Raw genomic sequence first — 19,990 nt, forward strand, 5'->3', positions numbered from 1 at the left:
TAGCTACACCACAACAAACATTTCCAGATGGCCACTGCTACAAGACAGTTGGTTTAAACCAGGGATTCACCCCAAATTTTCTGAGATTATTTTAGCAATGGAGGATTTCATGGATGATTAGATGAAGACAAATGGGGTGCCATTTGTTGCAGACACACAGTTCTCATTAAGCTCAATAACAGTGGTACACAGACGTGACTGGATTTCCAGATTTTGGCTGCAACCTGCTGAAATATGAATTCAAGCTTCAGATTGTTTTCAGTCACAACCAAGCATTTAAAAAGGAAGCTGCAGTGCAGCAACAAATCACTGTCTTCAAAACTTAATTGAAAAAAGGTTCTAAATTACTTTTATAGAAATATTCTTCTGGTCTTGTTCCATACAACAGAAAGCATATCTGCGCAAGGTACTGAAGTGTTCTCCATTTGAGTAGGGAAGTCCTGTCCCAGCTAACTGAAAGTGATGTCAATGATCCTGCCCACACAGCGCCTTCCCCAAGCTCTGCCCCACACACCCAAGGTGTACTGCTGTCTCCAGTACTGGCTGTGTTTCTGCAGAAAGGAAAACAGAATCACTGTAAGAAGCACTGAACGAATTTCTACAGTTTCTCCAGGCAACTGAACTGAAGTTATGGGTACTTAACTAGAAACAAACAAGTGGAATTTAGCATAGCATCCAGTAATTCAATGGGCTTTCTAGCCGATAGCAGGGAACATTGTTTGGGTGCTGGAAAGTCAGTCTAGGTTGCATGTAAGCATTCCCATCTGATAGCGGATGCAGGTCCATGTTTTGGTTCCATGCACAATTTCTAGTCACCCTCATCTCATGTGGGAACATCAAGCATCACCCTTCATGCCTTAGCCACCCTCTTCCAAACACAGGCGGGTGGCTCCAAATGTTTCCATGCTCTTCTCTGGCCTGTTGCACCTCAGCTAGCTGCTGACTCACAGCATACCCTACCGTGATTGCAAGGGTGCATTCCCTTCCCTCCCTCTTTTTCTGGCAGAGAAGAATCACAGGCTGGTGAGGTTTGCAGGGACCTCGAGAGGTCATCTGGTCCAATCCCCCCTGCTCCAGCATGGCCACCTAGAGCCAGATGGCCAGAACCACAAGACAGCTTCTGAATACCCGCAGTGACAGACTCCACCTGTATGGGAAACCTATGCCCATGCTCCATCAGGAAAGACTGTATTTCTGTTGCCTCCCACTACCTGCATTCATCTCCAAGGGATGAGGAAACCTGGGCAGACAAGCTAGTGCTGCTACGCTGTGCTGAAGTGGAAAGTTGCCTTGCAGAGGTCACTGGTGAAACTTTCTGCAGCAGTGTTAAGCACAGGAATCCTGGCTTACACTACGTCTGAGGTACTCAAATCCCATAAGCATACAACTCCTCTTTTTTCGTTAGACGACATTTAACCAGCTAGGGAAAACAGTCAATTAAACATTTCCCTGCAGGTCATAACCATAGCTAGAAATTCTTAATTAACAAGTTAAAAATCATTTACAAAAGGCTTATTAATATTTTTAGGACTGGGACACTCAGCTTGCCAATCAGAAAATAGTTTGAAACACTGCATGGGAGTCACTGCATCAGAAGGCCAGCAGATTTTGACTCCTTCCCTTTTGTATTCATCTCAGCTCACAAATAGCAAGTTTCAGAAGCATGCCTCTAACCCTCAGTGGGTTTTTTTAAATAATTAAATGAGCTTTTAAAGCTGTAGTTTATCATTGGTTTTGGAAACTATATCAAGTTGTCTGCTGTCCAAGACAGTGATTTGAAAGTTTTGACTCATTTAAGGGCCAGTGGCTCCAAGTGATTATCAAAATGCAAGGGCAATTAGACTAAAAAAACCTGACTCGTCAAGTTGCCAGTTCCTTTCACAAGATTAACCCTAGTGCCTTAATATTGTAAGGCATTGATGAAAGACAACAGAGCTTTTCACCTTTATGCCCTGGTTTAAATTGTACATTTTATTAGCAGTCACTTATGCAGGCCATTACAAAAAGTAACGGCAGCCCAGGACCCCATCCCAAACAGACAGATGACCACACCTGCTGGAAAAGCAAACTTGCGATGTGGAAGTGGTAAAGCCCTGACCCCTCTGCTTCCGCATGGGAGGCAACACAATGCTGTCCTCTGTTTGCAGATGGACAGGACTTCTGCAGCTCCTTGTGCTCTGCCCACCAGCAGCACAGCAAGCACCGATATTCTGGGTACTTCTGTCAGGGTGGAGAAAAGGATAGTGAGCAGTATAACTTAATAAAGCCAGCCCTGTTTTACTCTGCTGACTAATTAGCAGCTATCATTTATCAAAAAATGACAAATCAAAAAACCACAGGGGAGAAGACAATGGAAAATCTCTCTTGTTCACAATCCAAACAGCATGGCTTCAAAGATGTAACGCTCCTCCTTTCCAGCAAAGAAACCAACTGGAAGATCCAACTCAGATACTTTTATTTTCTGCAGGTACTGACTAAATGAGGTTCCACCATACTGAAAAGCAGGACCACTTCAGCAGGAATCCTGACGTCTTTTAATTCCAGCAGCAGCTGTGGCAGACAATGCAATGTCTCTCCCCATCTTTTGTCCCAGCTCTGAGATACCAGGTGCATAAGTAGTTTCTTGAGCCCTGTATGAGCTCCAGAATTGCTACTCCACCTATCCAGCACTCTGTCACATGGAAAAACCTGTATCCGAGTTTCCTGAAGCTTGTGCCAGTTTCTGAAGGTCAGACAGGTGTGCAATCATGGAGAAGGGGGAAACTGGTTTCTCAGACAACGTACTGTCCTCAAGCACTGTCCTCTCCCCTCTCAGTTTCCCACCATCCTCAGCCAGCTCAGAGCATACTGCCCCACTCTGGCTATGCAAAGCCAGCAAGAAGGACCCCAGGAGGATGATTACCAAAACTAACATTTCACAGCTCCATCTGAACAGAACAAGATGAGCCCCCCCCCAATGCAGCATTAGAGAGCAGAGCTCTGAAATCTACGATAATGGGAGAAAAGACACATCCACCGTGACCCTTCCTTCCCTGTTTGAACGAAGCAAGCAATTAGTGGTCAGCGAAACCACCCCTAGAGCTGCACACTGGTGGTTGAAACAGGAAAGGGCTGGAAGAAACGCCCTGGGCTGTGCAGAGAGAACAGCTTGTCTCTACAGTGGCAAGCACAGCACAGTGCTTCCCTGCAGAAGTGACTGAGCAAGTAAAGCTCAGTGTGCCGGGGCTCAACCTATCCGCACCAGATGCGGTGGAGTGACTTTTTTAGCCCACAGCACCACCGTTTCTGCTGACCACCAGCATCTGACCCACCCCTGACTTGACTACTGCTTTCACAGGCTTTCTGCAGGCCAGAACCATTTAGGGCTTCCTTGTTATCCACCGTATGAAAAACCATGTTTGCACCAAGTTGCCAGGGCATGAAACATGCTGAAATCATTACCCAGCACTGCTGTGAGCAGCAGATGGTTTGCACTGAGTCTGGCTGGTAGGCTCCTAGTTGTACCGGTCCCTGCCCATGCCAGGTGAGGGGCCTGAGGAGAGACTGCTCTCAAAGACAGGCTGCCAAGGAACCAGTCTCCCATGGGACACACACAGGCTAGCAAATTCAGGTGGCAATAACTTTGTGCAAGGGTACAGTCATTGCACTTTGCCCCAGAACATCAGAGCTCCAGAAAGGAACGAATTTTTATTTTGACTTAATTTTGAAATTAAGTCATACAAGCAAAAGAAGGAACTCTGCTAATGAATATGGAGCACAGCAGGATCTGAATGGCTATATTCTGTTATGATATGATGGACAGCTAATTCATTTAAAGGGTCTGAAACACTAGTGCAGGTTTCTCCAACACAGTGGTTCTCCCAAACTCGTCTTCCATTCAATCTAAGTGCAGGCGAGGGAAAAGCCAGCACTATTGTAATTGAGGTTTTCACAGAACAATTTAATCCGTTACTTAGGGTTTTTCCCCCCCCCCCCATCTTCTGCCTGAAGGAAATCATAGTCTATCATTGAAACAAAACAGAAAAAAACCCAGCCAATACACAGAGGAACATTGCGCTACTGGGGACAATAGGAGATGCATCGGAGAACCGGGAACAAAGAAGCTGAAGCACACAGTGGAAGGAATAAGCTTACAGCCTCAAAACCAAGACAGAATTTAACACAACATGATGCACAGAGGGGCCCTTCTGAATCATTTCACACAGTCCTGACTTCAAGTGCTGTGCTACCATGTGGCCAAAGTTCACCCTTTGTTAACATGTTTTGTACTTCACAGGTTGTTACTCTGATAGTTGTTAGATTATACTGATCCACAGCCAGTTTTTCTTACCCCAAAATCAACCCTTCTAATTTCCTTCTAAAAGTTATAGGCTGTTACCTGACCAGGAAAACTAATGAATCTTTGTCACAAAAAGATTTATTTATTTTGCCCTTTAACTGTCTCCTCCCCAGCTTACTGCAATATCCCTCCTAGATACTGTGATACCTAGATACTCTGAGGAAGCAGAAAGCATCACTGATCCGGTGAGAGCCAGGAGTGCATGGCCCAGTTTGCAGGCAGCTGCCACACAGATCCCAGCCTTATCTGTCTGTCCTTCCCACAGTGGGGCACTTGTTTAAGTCTCTTCTACCCTGCTGTTTTCCAGTGAACCTGAAACAGAGCTTTAAAATTGGCTTGTATCAGCCAGCAAAAACATGTCAGGGGAAAATGGACAGACTCCCAGTCACATAAGCCTCCTGTCCTTCTGCAACCAAACTACATTATGGAGGCAGGCTCTGCACTTCTGTAATTACCTTGACACATGTTCACGTTTCTATGTGCTGCTGAAAATAGCTGTCATCTTCTTGGGTGCCAGAGGTGCTTCGAAGCAGCACTTTCCACAGCTAAGAAGTGAGGTCAATCAATGGCATTTGTCACCTGCATTTTAACCAAGGTGATGAAATATGTAATAGCTTTTACCTCTAGAGATTGGAACAATATTTAAGAGTGAAACATAGTGAACTTTTGTGCACATGCCTCAAACTGGAAGAAATTAGAGGTTTCCCAGGGTCACCTTTCTTTCTGCACACACACAAGAGCCCCAAGACACAGTCTCTGCATTAAAATCCTTTTCTACTCACCCAAAGCTATAAAAATGCAAGTTTTTCATTTCTAATTAGACTCATTCAACACAGATGTGTTCCTTCCAAACCTGCTCAAGTATTTAAGAGTCAGCCAACATGGTATTCCAGTCCTGCAGAGAAATTAAAACACGGCTCCACATTTGGAAACCAATTCTAAAAACATCATTGCAGGATTCAAAGTTAGCAAATCTCAATGGCCCAGATGAAACACACTTAAGTTCTTTAGGAACATTTTCCTGGTCAGCAGTGTGCAACCCTGTGGCAGAATCCTTTCCCTCACCTAGAACTGAAGTGTTGAATGCTTTTAAGGACTCACAACCATATTCTGCCAAACAGAATTTATGTCAGAGACTGCATGATTTGGCCTGCACCGCTTTCATCACAAGTGATGCTGCATGAAGCAGCATGATGATCTTATGTGCCCATCCAATTTGGGACTGATCTGCTCTTATAAAAAGAACATCTTCCTACCAAGGCAGGTGAGAGCTAACCCAGCCAGCAAACATGGAAGAATAACACCACCACCAAGACAAGACCACTCTTTGGTTAAAGCTTTGGGAAGTCAAAGTCACCCTGTCTAGTTTAGAGATCCAGCTCTTTATGCTCAGTTTTTTTTCCTTACCTGCTCTGTACCCTAACCACTTCAAAGTTTTTCAGTCTTACAGAGAACAAAACCCAGCAAGGAAGCTTCACGTCTTCAAGTAAACCATCTTTTCAATCAGAATTGTTGGTGGCAAAAATTTATTGACACACTGAAGGCCACAGAGAAGTAGGAGGCTTCTTGAAAGAATGTGCCTGCCCTATGCAGAATTGTGTCCCTTTGCCTCCAGTTCCACATAGGGCACTGTATTGTCTTTATGGTGATGCTAATGGAAGGATTTTCAGTCCTCAGACTTCCCAAGAAATCTAGCCTATTCTTCCAGCACTACAGTTAGTGAGGACTGATGTACTTTATGCCTCAGGATTAGGACCAAAGCTATTGAATGAAGACACTGCATAACAACATAATGATTGTTAGTCCATGGTCAGCCTTTTCTAAGAGGAAAGTTTATTCTTTTTGCAGTGATTCCATGAGCAGACATTCTTCTGTGGTGAGAGAACACACACTTGTATTAGAACTGTTGAGTCTTTATCAATAAGCTTTACAGACCAGCAACTAGCACAAATAAACATTTATTAATGAGAACAACAGAAACTCAACCAACAGAACATGTTAAAACAAGGCTACATAAAGTTTTACAGAACATTAGAGCAGAGACCAGGCTGTGTGGAGATCATGAAGACAAAGGGCTTTACCGGGTTAGAATGACCTGGTACACAGAACTGGTAGGGAAAAACATACCTTTGCTCCTGCCAGTATATTCTTTGCAGTACAGGTTGTTTTAATTGCCTTGAATTCCAAGGTAAAGATAGCAGGATGAGTTTAAGTGATTTATACCCTTATTAACATCAGTGACTTAAAAATAAAATCATCCAGCATGGAACATAAATTTAAGTCACTGACTAACTTTCCATTTATACATTAATTTTTACTCTGATGACTGGTGTTTCCATTTTTCCAACAAGGTTAATTTTCAATTTGCCACTAAATCTAGTCTTACATCATAGTTACTATTTTTGCTACTGGTAACAATCTGCATACAAAAAGTAATCACCCATCATTATGTTCATCCAGTTCTGGCGTCTCTGGTGTCATGATAAATTAATATGATTTCCCTCCCCCCAAATTCCTACTCTTCTGTTGAAACCACATTTGAATAGAAATTGGAGGTCAAGTATACAAGTTGAATTTTTAAAAAGCAATGAAAAGTCTTAAGAACACTGCACATCTAAGATTATAAATGCACATTTTGAAGCAATGTGTTGCAAAATTGATCAAATTTCTGACCACAGGTGCAACAAGATTTCAGAACAAACAGGTCTCTGTCTCAGACCTCTTCCACAACTTGAAGAAAGCTTTCTTCCCTTTTTCGAACTCCCAAATTATTTCTCAGCTGTGACATTATTATTCAACTAGTTCAGCTTAATAACCTGAAAAAAATCTCTATGTCCCTGAACAATTACCAAAGAAGCTGGGTTTCATACATCAGACTTAGGTACCAAGTGTTCAGATTGTGACTTTTCCAGTTTGCTAGATTTACTGCGAAGCATTAATATCATGTGTTCTTCTGAATGTTTTATTTATACAGTAGCAAGTTTCTTTCACACAGATTAATTCTGAAATAAATATGTCTTGAATTGTTGAAATAGCTGATTACTTATTTCAAATAGAATTCAATTACATTAGTGAAATGCCTGGCAATTCCATGTGATTACCTGTTATCACCTGACAGACATCACTGGGTTGAGGCTGCAACAGTAAGCAATAATACCATAATCTAAATTTCTCCAGCAAAGCACTGTTTATGCATCTCTTCACAAGTTCCCTTCCACTATACCCCCAAGCATCTCCCTCTTTCTTTCTTCTTAAAAAGTGCACGTAGTAACCATTACATTCCCTACTTTTGCAGTAACATTCCTAGAAACTCTTTAAACTTGGATAGAAAAGTTTCTCTACTTAGAGGTCTCTTTCACACAGGACCTCTTGCTTGCTTGAAAGAAGGAAAGTTGAATGGTATCAGAGAACAGGTTGACAACTAACCAGGCATCTCCGAAGCCTTGCTGTTTGTCTCCAGGGTGCAGAAACATGTCTTTCTTGTTCAGATTGGTAGAGGACACACTTATATTCCTAACCAGATGCTGCTCCCTTCCAGCAGCAGAAAGCAGTACTGCTTATTTACAGAAGCAAAGATGAGAATACTCCATACGCAGCCTTGAGTATTTATAGGAAAAACAACACTCTCCACTTCTTAATTCTGTTCTGCTGATGACCAGGTGTTGAGAAGTGCACTGCAAATAAGCAGGTATCCCAAAACCAGAGTCATTAATGCTTTAAGTGATTACCTGAGTGCCTTACCTCCCCATGAATGTATTGACAAGAATTTCTCAAAGCACTGTTTAAAATAAGGCGGCCAAAAAAGCTGGATGTTGTTCAAACATAAAGGTATTTTTAAGCTGCAATTGCTTTTGGTCTCTGATGTGTTGATTCCTATACCCGTACTGTGAAGGAGATGACCTTGGCTGTGCAACCTACTTTACAGGAGCAGGAACACAAGAGAGATCAAGCAGAAGACAGAAGCCTCTCCCCCTGTAAATTCTGGAAATGGAGGTAAAGTTGGGCTGATTTATTCAGAAAGAGGCTTGTGCTGGGTGCAGTCATCAGCCACAGATAAAAGCACACTCCCAATGCATATACCAAAATGTTACATTAAATATTCCCTGGAAAAGCTCCCTCCATTCCACTAGGTTTTGGTGGCAGGTTTGTGTCTACCAAGGTTTCAGAAAGTCTGATCTTGGAAAAGATTCAACTTTCAAGGGTTGTGCCTTCCATCAGAAGCCTTGTTAGAGGTCACTGGCCTCTGGCATTTCTTCATCAGCCTATTGCTGCCTAATTACAGCTTAATTGCTATTTTCATGGCAGAAATCCCATCCCACTGAACACCTGACAAGCCTGTGGCTCCCTCTTTCTTCTGTTTGGGGCTGATGGATGGGTGGCTGCTTTGAGGTTCTCCAGGGGCTCTTTTCCTTTGCTCTGCTACAACTTGTCATAGATGCAACAGCCTGCATCACGTCTCAGGTGGTCCCATGACTTGTGTGCTGGTGCCTGCTGTCACCCCCTTGCCAACAGCTACACCTTGTCACACAAAAAACCCCTTACAAACCTCTGAAGGGAACTTGCAAGCCATGTTTCCTTAGCTGCTTCATCTGCAGTCTCTTGCAGGTGCGCACAAAGCTTGGTGACTCTCACACCATGGACCGAAACCTGCAATTGCACACAAAGTCACTTAGCTATGCCCCAATATTTATAAAGTAGGATCTGACCCCACAGCAATCTTAAGTAACATGGAGGGACAGCAGCACAAGGGCTGGCAGCAAGGAAGACTGCTTTACTAAAGGCATGCTTAGTGATACCTTTGAAAGCAAACTCACTGATTTGCAGAACTGTGTAATGCAAAATACTGACCTCTTAATCAAGAAAAAGTCTCAAACAAAACAATTCCCTGGCAGGGAAACCTCAGATATCTACTAAGCACAATTGTATGGATGTTTGTGAATGAAAAGGCTGCATCAGAGAGCTGAGCACCTTACAGATTGGCCAGGAAATAACACCACAGGTTCAGTCCTTTGGGGCTACCTGCCCTTGAGAGACAAAACCCTGCATAGCAGATTGAAACCATATCGATACTACAATCCATTGGCACCAGGTTTTTACATTAGTTTTTCACAAAAAAAACCCTCTCCTCTGAAAACACCTTCCAGATAGGTTTTTAGGAGTGAACACGGCAGCATTGCTGGCAGTCCCCTGTTACTCTGCAAAAGCTCTAGAAACTCTCCCTAGTTATCATTGCCCTGCACAAACCATTATTGCAACTTCGTGCAGTATTATGTAGCGCTTAGAGATTGCTTGGAAATTTAATTACAGTTTAGTTCAGTAAGTGACTGCAAGTTTTCTTCCCTATTTTTCAAGCAAAGACTTGTGCCCAGCTTTCCACACTGCCACCCCTGTAGAGTTACCTACAAAACACATCCTTAAGACCCATAAAACTAAAGTCAAGTAAATGAGCATCAAAAAAAATCTTCCTCCAAACTTGGTCCACAAGTAACCTCACTGGAAGCAGCTCATTGTGTTAGTAAGCAAAGACATGTAACCAACAGGCAATACAACCTCTGCATGGCTGGCACGCACTCTTGCATAGACAGCTTAAAGGCAAATCTCTTCCATGTGGCTAAAAAAAACTTCAGCACTCGAGACTCGCTACTACCTAAGTTACTACAGTGCAGCTGAAAGACAACTCCACTTAGCTTTAAACAAGTTACCTGAGGTATGAGAAAAGCACAAAGCCCACTGAAGGCTAAATTACCTGCCTTTTGGGACAGATCTTCCAGTCCTGCCAGGCTTCATGCTGCAATGCCAGCACAGAGACATTAACATTAATTCAGGTATCTCCACACCATGCTGGAGTTGTTGATACAGTTACAGCACAGATGCACTCTCAGATGTCACTGGAAATGGAGACCAGCACCACACAACCATTTATTTTCCCACATGGTTGTAAAACAGCTATCATCACTGTGAAGCCAAGGACTGCCTACATAACATCTTATCCCATACTGGACAATAAGTTCTTTCCACATAAGAGACTTGAATTCATTAAAAGTAAAAAAGTGATATATAGTTCATAATGAAGGAGATACTTACATCCCATGCCAGTTAGATGAAAGACACAGCCAAATTATTAAGTTGTAAGAAAAAAAAATTGTTATAGAACTTTTTTTTATTCTTGATAAAGAAACATTCATATACTTCTTGTTTATATAAAAGTGAAACCATTTCAGAATTTGTAGGTTCTGTATAAAATCAGCTTGTGACATCCTGTCTGTAGGAACAAGAGCAGCAGTGACTCTTCAGGGAGAACAGGGGATGTGGACATCACATATCGCAAAAGGATATTTCTGGCCTATCAATGGCTGCCGACTACCATCTGACTTCAGTGAGAACCACCAGAGGATATAAAGACAAAAATCGATGGTGCAAGATCACATTAGAGATCATCTGTGGAACACAAGTGTCTAGCACTCGGGAGCCTTAAGGTTCCTTACGCCGTTTCATGGCCAGGATAGGATTAATGTTGTTTTCATTGGAGAATTCCCACTGCTTCCAGGACAGCCATGAGCCACTGACCAACAACAGAAAATTGATGCAAGCAGTCTGTTAATTTAGTCTTGTTTCACTCCCATCTATCTTGTTGGTTTCTTAGGAATGTGGCCAATACCACCATGGGGAGACCTGCCAGAATCTCAGAGGCAGTGATAAAGTGTAAACTCAAAATTCACTTTTTAATCTTAGATACACAGAGTGAGAGTTGTGTGGTTCCAATGTGTTTGCCCCTGATCACCCAGAAAGCAAAGGAAAGATTTAAACAGAAAACCTGTTCCACAGTGGAAAAACGTTTAAAAAATAATCAAATGAAAACAGACATCTAAATGCCCGATCTTGTTAGCATTGCTTTTGTGGACTCACAGGGTTGTCAGAGCTGTCTTCATCTATGGGAAGAAACCTTGTTTCTACCAGAAAGACCATGGAAACGTTAAATATAAACCTGATATTCAGTAAGTTTACAATGTCTTGGTTGCCTATAGCAACAAAAGGGCGCTATCACCAGACTATACTTAACCAAGACTACAATATTATTTAATATTAACTGAGTGCACATCCAATCAGAGGTTTTGTCTTAATACAGAGCTGACATTAAGTACAACTATCTGGTTCAAGAGCTGTTTTTCTAACACCCAGACATGGTTATTCTTAAGAATACTTAAAAGATAGTGGTACAGCACCACAAAATCATTGTGCTTTTAATCAACACTGCACATAGAAAATTTAAACCTTACAAAGAACAATCATTTATTCCAGAGAAAAGACTTTAAATTGGAGGTTTCTACTTTCTGCCACCTCTTCCTCTGGAAAGGAGAAGTTGCTACCTAGTTTCTTACCTATAGCTCTTTTGAGAGACAGAAGGGCCCACAAAAGCCCAGCATGCAGGGCTTTCACAGTATATCAACAAGGTAGTTTTCACAGCAATGGGGCACATCACCCCAAGTGGACCATGAGCCTCTTTCTGGGCAAAAAGCCTCTTTCAGAGAGAGAAATTTTACTGATTTTGGTTCATCAGGGTTTTCTGTGACTTTCACCCACCGTCCTACACATTTTGGGCCGGAACTAAAACACTCCAGCACCAGTTGCCCAGGTTTGTCCCTTTTTCAATAGTTCATTAGTAGAGACAAGTTCACAGACAGGATAGATTCAAACACTTTGGAAAAGAGATGGAAGACTTTGTTTTTAAAACTCCTCCATTTAGCAGACCACAGAGGATGGAGCTTGGGTGCATTTTTACCTTAACCAGGGAAGAACCTGGTTCTTCAGGACAAGGCCAGATAGGGGGAAACAATTTGCCAGCTGCGAACAGCAATGCAAGCAAAACGGATATAGCAGATGACATGCGCAGGTATGACAGTTTTGGCTAGCGGCCACAGATCAGACACACACTGCCTACACCCCAAGTCCTACATGTGTGTTTGGAGTGGCCCACAGTCTTTTAATTTCTTTGTACAGCTAAATGTGTACCAGCTATGCCAAAACAGCAAAACAATAGTTTACAGGAAGGCTTTACCTTGCAAGCCCTGACATACTCCAGCTTACCCAAACTTGACAAAGGCATGCAGGTAGCAAAGGAACTGCCACATACTCCTCCCACCAGCAGCTGGATAATTAGCCAGATGGTAAGCCTGTACCAAAAGCACCATGAGACAGTCCATATTCCTGTTCACTGGACCTTGTAACGCAGCTTAATTTCTCCAAACTAAATACCAAGCCCTGAAAGCTGCTATATCTACTGCCCATTTTCTAGATAACATTAAGTATCCAGAAGGGAGCTGCCTGCATTAAAAATAGAATGTGTCAAATTAAGCCATCAGTGTGTTCTGTAAAAGCTGGTGAAAGCTTTTTAAGAAAGCACTCTAAATAACACTGCCTTTTTCTTCTTGCTGCTGCATGCCTTTTGTGTTCAAGGAGCATTGAGCAAAGCAAAGGCTACCTTGCAATGGAGTTCTCAGAAGGAAAGTCCTGACCCAGCACCATAAGCATTGCCAAATCCATAGAAACCCTTCTCCAAGCTATGAGAAAGGGATACAGACTTCAGAGGGCAGCTCCTCAGGAGATCAGAAACAATCCCCACTAGCTGCTTTACCAGCAACCCTTAACACACTATCCTGGAAATGTTTTCAAAAGCTTCAGCACAAGAGTCACTCAATGTGCAGCACGAAGCACAACCTGACACTGGAGCTGGTCAGGGTCCTGTGATACTTCCTGGTATTTATGGTTGCAAACTCATCCCTGGCTGTAACACTGAAAAATGTGACCATACAACTTGCTGTGGAACAAGTGATAGAAGCACGCAGCAGTGCTGCATCAGGTACAAGGCAGCTAAGTTTACACATCCCTGTAAACAAAGCTTAAGCACATGCTGAGGATGTTAAAGACTGTCCATTGCCAGTATACAACCTGGGTATCCTTAAGTGAAATGTGTGCACACTATTACTGCTAGCCAATGTACTATGAAGCCCTTCCTGTTTTATCAGAGCAATGTCATGCAATCATTTCTTTCAAATACTTGCTCTGCCACTTGTAATTCTAGTATTTCACCCACTACAGTTACTGCTGGAAGGGAAACATCTAGTAGCCAACAAAAGCTTTGTGCAGTACCAAAGCCAGTACCTAGTACCTGAGACTGAGTAAAAACTGGTGATGCTCAGCATCTCAAGTAGGACTAATCACACTAATCACATCCTTCTTATTAAGAGTTACTGGGCTTCAACAACCCAAAGCAACATGTAAGATTAATTTTCCCCCCCAGTGGCAGCTGTAACAATCTCAATCATACCTTCATACCAATCTGGCAATAATGCAAATTTCAAGGAAAGATGCTGCTCATCCCATAAACCTACCAATGGAGGTTTGAAACAAAACAAAAAGTTAAAGGTTTCTCCTTTATTTCTTATTTCTGTTTCACTTCATGGGCAGGAGGGGAGGAAACTAGAGAGAAAAGCTGAAAGAAAAAATTCCATACAACACCAAATCATGATAGCTAGTAGTAGAATTCTATCAATACAAGAAAGAAGAGACAAGAAGAGACCTCTGTAAAAAAAGCAATGAAAGCAAAAGGATTCTTTAGAACAATATAAAACAATACTAAGGCTAGGACAGCTGGTGAAAGCACGAACACATCATGGGTTGCAACAGCAGAGCAAACTAGCCATGACAGCTCACAAACAGAACTCTGTACAGCTGGTAGGAAGTCCCCTGCAGCGGCAAGTATCTAAGAGAATGGCACAGTATGTTACCTTGCATACGCACAGTAACTTTCCCCACAGAGTTCACTGAATTTGATTAGAGCTCTTAGAATTGTTGCAGTTTCCAGCATCTAACTGTACCATGTTTTATTTACCTTCAGACTCTGCCTACTAACGATACACCTGAAGCTAGAAATATGACAAAGTAGGTCAAGACGACCAATACTGATATGTATTAATTTTAATTACATGGCAGCCTTTACACTATCATAGCAATCTGATGAGAACCGCAGCACTCAATTTAAAAATAAAATCTGGGTTTGACCCATCATTTCTACAGAGATCCTGAGGAACAGCCCTAATCTGCCATTTTCTTTGCTCTATTTCAGTAAGAGAAGGTGGCATACAGAGTTGTTACATTTAACCAGCACTCCCCACTCAGATCTCAAAGCTACAAGCTTGTCCACTTTCAAAAAGTGTCCAATTGCCATTATGGAAAGCAACTAAGAGTGGTGATACTAATTTGTTCCTTTAAGAAAGTATGGCTCAAGTGACAGCTACAGTAATTGATTTCTCTCCACTAGCATGTTCCTGAAGGAAAAGGTGCATCAGCACAACACTGATGGTGCATCACTTTTAACACCCCTTTTTAAAAGCTGAAAACAGGGCTTAAGACTTGGATGACACTTGCACCTGGCATATTATAGATTCAAACACGTGAAGCCCCCTGCCTTGCCTCCTAATACACTCACCACCTCCTGCTGCAACAGTGGTCTGAGGACTGTACATGCATCCTCCTTCAATCCACTCCTCCCTGACATGTCCCTTTAGTTTCTTACCTTTGCCTGGAGCGTTCCCTTGCCCCAGTCTCACTGTGCTCATGCCACTCTACTTATGACCCTTAAGAAAATCTGCCACTTGTAGGGTCCTCCTTTGCAGTTTTAAGGGAGATTTCTAACAGCTGTTCTATCCCCAAGGCATCCGTCACCCTGATGGTATCCCTTGTTACTCAGTTTTCAAGCTCTTCACAGAGCACAACTTACCAAAGCAAGACAGGACAGAACAATCTCAGTAACAAGTAAAATGCTTCCCACTTGCTGACTCAGAGGTATGATGTCCTCAAGCACGCAGGCCTTTTAAATGATTTTGTTTTTCTGTTTTTGTTTAATTTGGGGTTTTTAAGGTATATAAGGAGACCGACATACAGCTATATACTGGAGGACACACAGGCTCTATCAAGAGTCCACTAGTTTTAGAATCATAGAATCATTTCTGTTGGAAAAGATCAGAACCCAACTGTTGACCAAGGACTGCCAAGTCCACCACTAAACCATGCCCCTAACTACATCCACATATCTTTTAAACACCTCCAGGGATGGCGACTCAACCACTTCCCTGGGCAGCCTGTTCCAAGGCTTGACAACCCTTTCAGTGAAGAAATTTTTCCTAATATCCAATCTAAACCTCCACTGTGGCAACTTGAGGCCATCGCCTCTTATCCTATCACCCTACTACTTGGGAAAAGAGATGGACACACACCTCACTACCACTTTCTTTCAGCTAGTCATAGAGAGTGATAAGGTCTGCCCGAGCCTCCTTTTCTCCAGGGTACAAAACCCCAGCTTCTTCAGCTGTTCCTCATCAGGCTTGTTCTCTAGACCCTTCACCAGCCTTGTTGCCCTCCTCTGGACAAGCTCCAGCTTTTTGCAGGTGAAAACCATGCTGCATTTCAGCCTGGTCTGAAGACACCACAACACCTGCAGCAGAGCACAGCAACACCAAAACATCCACTGACCTGGAGGCACACCATGAGTAACAGCTCCTGAAGAATCCTTAAAATGTTATTCCCTCTCTCACCCCCATCATCAGGGCTGAGATCTCAGGGATCAACCCTTCCACCCCAGAAGACACTTTTACTTTCATATTAGAGCTTTTGATGTACACTCACCACACCTCTCCAGCCTAAATAAAGTTTTGGCTCTTCCCTGGTGCAAACGCAGGTGAGCTTCACAGCAGCAACACAAGTCAGGAAACATTAACTAGGCTGAAACATTCACTGGACATGGTTGGTAGTTTTCCAGGTGCTCTGCCAAACTGAAAGAAGACAAGATTTGCAGCACCACTTTCTGCACTTCAGCAAGCTGTAAAACATTTTCTAATAATCCCCAGTATTTTATTAGCCCTTTTGCCATCCTGCTGTAGAGGAACTACCAAGACACTTGTAAATACTACAGGTAGAAACAGGACAAATTTAGGCAGAACTGCTAAATAAAGTAGTAAAATAACAGCAAAAAAATCCTCTAAGATTTTATATTTCCAGTTTTTTTAAAAGTGTTCCTGCAAGACAAAAATTAAATAGTTTTAAATTAACTTCAGAGGACATCTATTTGGTTGCCTTAGCCTTTAAGATGTCTATAACTTGAACTGTTGAAACCGTTCAGGAGAGAGTTAAACTGAACCTTAACCATAAATAGTTTTTACCCCATCTTAGCCATCTCTCTCAGGTGCCTCTTGCCCTAAGAAGGTGACTGCACATCCTACCACCACTCAAGGCAACTACAGCACAATACCCTCTTCCAAAGAGTAACAGATGTACACAGGACTTGGCTGAAGCATGTATTTGCAGGACCTTACTGAAAACTAATCAAGTAGCTCTGGTTTAGAGTGCTATAAATGCTTCACCACCCCAGTACTGCTTGCACCAGTTGATTCAGAGTGAAACTCAAGTTCAGACAGCATTCACTTACAATAGACAGTCTGCGGGCAGGTACTGGCGGTATTAACTAAAGGTCATACTGACAAATACAGCAAAACGTACCTGGAAACTCAGGAAAGACAATACCCAATTTTCAGAAAAATATGACCCAGCAATACAAAATGGCAATTGACACTGCTATCAGCAGAGCGTTTGAGTAAAGGATGGCATTTCCACAGGTATAACACTGTTTTGAAGTTTGAGAGGATTCTGGTGGCAGTCACAGGTCTATAATGGCATTGACTATTCACTGCAATACAGGATGTGTGGCACTGCAACCTGCTAGGGAAGCAGCCCTGTCTTTGAAGAGCAGGTGTAAGTCCATCTAAAAACTATTTTCGTGGTAGTTATTCCAAAAGAAAAGGCAGAATGAGGCCTAGTGCAATTACCAAAATACTCACTTGGAAGTGAATCCTGTTAAATGTGGTATGATTTACCAGTTAAGCTGAAGATTTTTTAATCATCACTGACAATCAATAGCAGCATGAAATCCCTTGCCCTAGTAATGACCAAGGAAGAGAACTTCTATCTTCACATAATAAAAACAATGGACTGACTTCAACCTTGAGAAATTAAAGGATTTGTCATGTTTATCAATTAAGACCACAGCCTGAAGTACAGCTTCAGACTATTAAGAGCAAATTCTTCAGCTCCACTCTACCAAAAGAGCAAGTCTGCAATATCAAGGGAATAAAATCTCAGCAAGGGTCTAACACACTTCAGAAGGTCAAGCTCAGAGTGGTATTTAATAGGCCTGCCTCAGCCATGCTTCCTGGCTCTCTCTGTGTCAGCATGAAAACGTTACCACCTTTGCAACTGACTGCTGGTAATTCCCTGTGATGTTAATGAGTTTTGAATTTATGCAAAGTCTCCCAGCAGGTTTTTCCGCGATATCTACCAGCTGCCATACCAATGGAGGATACCTGTGGTAAAAGCATCTAGCTTTCTTCCAGTTGTTAATATAGCAAGCCAGACTTCAGCGGTCATTTGAAAATCTTTCAAAAACCCAAAATCCACTACCCTGGTGAGGAGGAGTCAACAAAAATGCATCAGGACTGGGTTTTGAGTTCCTACATATCTGTCAAAAAAAAGTTCACATATTCCTGTAATTCTGACTGGTCTTCCATAAAAGACAAGGCACAAACCAAGAAATGAAGTGTTTGATCCTCAAACCAATTAAGACTTCCAAGAGCTGTCAGGACCTTGTTCAATCAAGTGAATTTGCAACACTAGAATAACCACACATCCAGGTGTGGACTTAGAAGTTGAGAAGTCTGAAGATTTAACATTGAATTTTTCTATGTTTTACAGAATTATCAGTGGTCATTCAGCACCAGTGCCACTGTCAAACTGCCATAGCTTACTAAGAAAGAGTAAAATTTCTTGCTTGTAACACAGAATCACAAAACAAGTGAGGAAATTAAGCAAGCCAGTATCAAACACATAGCTCTTATGCCAGTAAAAGCACCTTGTGCCTCTTCAGTCAGGTGCTAGGAGCCGCCACCAGCTCCTCAAATCAGCAGTGCTATACAGGCATATAGTATTAAATATTGCTTCAAGTGTTAATCACTTGGACAAGCAAGGGAAAACTTTGGCACTAGCAGAGCAGATATTACGGATTATTGGTTTCCAGATCAGAGTCGAAATGAGAGCTGGTGTTTTGGCAACACACATACATACGTTTTCGCTCTCATATGCAGATTGAACCACCACCATGGCCCCAGTTGCTGAGAAGAGGTTAAGTGCACACCAAATTCATGCATCTCCATTTGTCAAATTGAGCACTGCCTCTGGCCACAAATCAAGCAGCAAGCACTGCAAACTTCCTATCTCTGAAAGTCAATACAGAAGCAAGAGATTTTATGTGCTAGCAGTTAACCTCATGGGACAAACTTTTTTTGTTGGGTTGGTCTCTACCTGAAGAAATTTTTCTCCCAAATTCAGAGATTAACCTTTAAGAATTCAATGTTGCAAACACAGAACCTTAGGAGTTAATAAAAGCTCATATCTGACATTTCCCACTGCAGCACAAGGAAACTTTTTTTTTCTGCAGAAAGCACGGATTATGAATTTATGTAGCTACATAATCCAAATGAAGCCTTCTTCCACAACCAGATAACCTCTTTATGATAATTCTTACATGCACAGCATGGATCATCTCAGTTATTTTCACAATCACTTTGCTATAACTTTTGCAAGAGGTACAAGAAATTCTTTTCACAGGAAAGTGCTTTTGTGATACGCTGCTTAAAGTACATCCACTGAAGGGTTTGGCTCTGCTGAAGCAGATGAAGACACAGTGTAGTCTGACTTTTGACTCCATCAGAGCAGCAGAGTAATTGCCAGTGCTTTGCAGAACTCAGTACTGTATCTTCAGGCTTTGCATTAACATCCAGAAGTAGCAATTTCTGCCAGCTAAACTTCAGTGCAGATGTGTCACAACACATTTTCAGGAAGAGCTGGACTTCCCCTAATGCCTTTACCATACCCATTCCCCTTAAACCTAGCACAGCAATCAAAACTGGAAACTAAATCTCACTTTTGACACACACACATTTACAGAAATTGAATCATGAGCTAGCAGTTTCTCCTAGGCTTACCAACTGCCAACAATCTAATGCTAAGTGCAGCTTTTACATGCGCCAGTGGGCTAGGTCACCTCTATCTTCAAAGCCTGTGAACATGTTGTTCCTATAACTATTCTCAGGACTGCTATTCACAGGTTTTTTTCTTTAGGTTAGACATCTAGACAGACCCACAGACCCAAAAGAGGTTAGTAGGGGAAGAAAGGCATGGTTAAGTCTTTCCCTGGACTACAGCACAATTTTGCTGCAAGGTTCATTGGAGTTTAAACTTAGAAAAAAAGCTTTTCCTGCTGCTTCCACATCACCTGGATCCTGTGAAAGCCCTGTAACACATTCCCATCCCCATACTGTTCACATACACCCGCAACTTATCTCAAGTGATACCCTGCTCAGCTTCCTCTTACTCCACATGCATTCCACAGCTAGACATTATGAGAACCAAGGTTCATGTGCATTCAAAACAAATTCACATTTGCACCCGTTAGGGCTCAGTGCTAAACTAAAAAGACACTATAGCATTTTGATGACGCAGGCTGTACTCAAGCTACATCTGTTCTGTCACTGGAACAAAGCTGTC

General features: G+C 42.3%; 1 protein-coding gene across 12 annotated transcripts in view; it reads right to left on the reverse strand.

The window, feature by feature from the left end:
- FAM219A (family with sequence similarity 219 member A) overlaps positions 1-19,990 on the reverse strand; it is a 103,250-nt gene that overhangs the window by 72,268 nt on the left and 10,992 nt on the right. For 2 of the 12 annotated variants that reach the window (XM_080371183.1, XM_080371177.1), the window contains exon 2: positions 8,886-8,986. The exons of the other annotated variants lie outside the window; for them this stretch is intronic. In XM_080371183.1, the coding sequence (XP_080227309.1) occupies positions 8,886-8,909 (24 nt within the window). In that variant the 5' untranslated portion in view covers positions 8,910-8,986. The remainder of the gene's footprint in view (positions 1-8,885; positions 8,987-19,990) is intronic. 12 annotated transcript variants of the gene reach the window in all.

Source organism: Falco punctatus (genome assembly GCF_963210335.1).
Source record: "Falco punctatus genome assembly, chromosome: Z".
Classification (NCBI taxonomy): Eukaryota; Metazoa; Chordata; class Aves; order Falconiformes; family Falconidae; genus Falco; species Falco punctatus.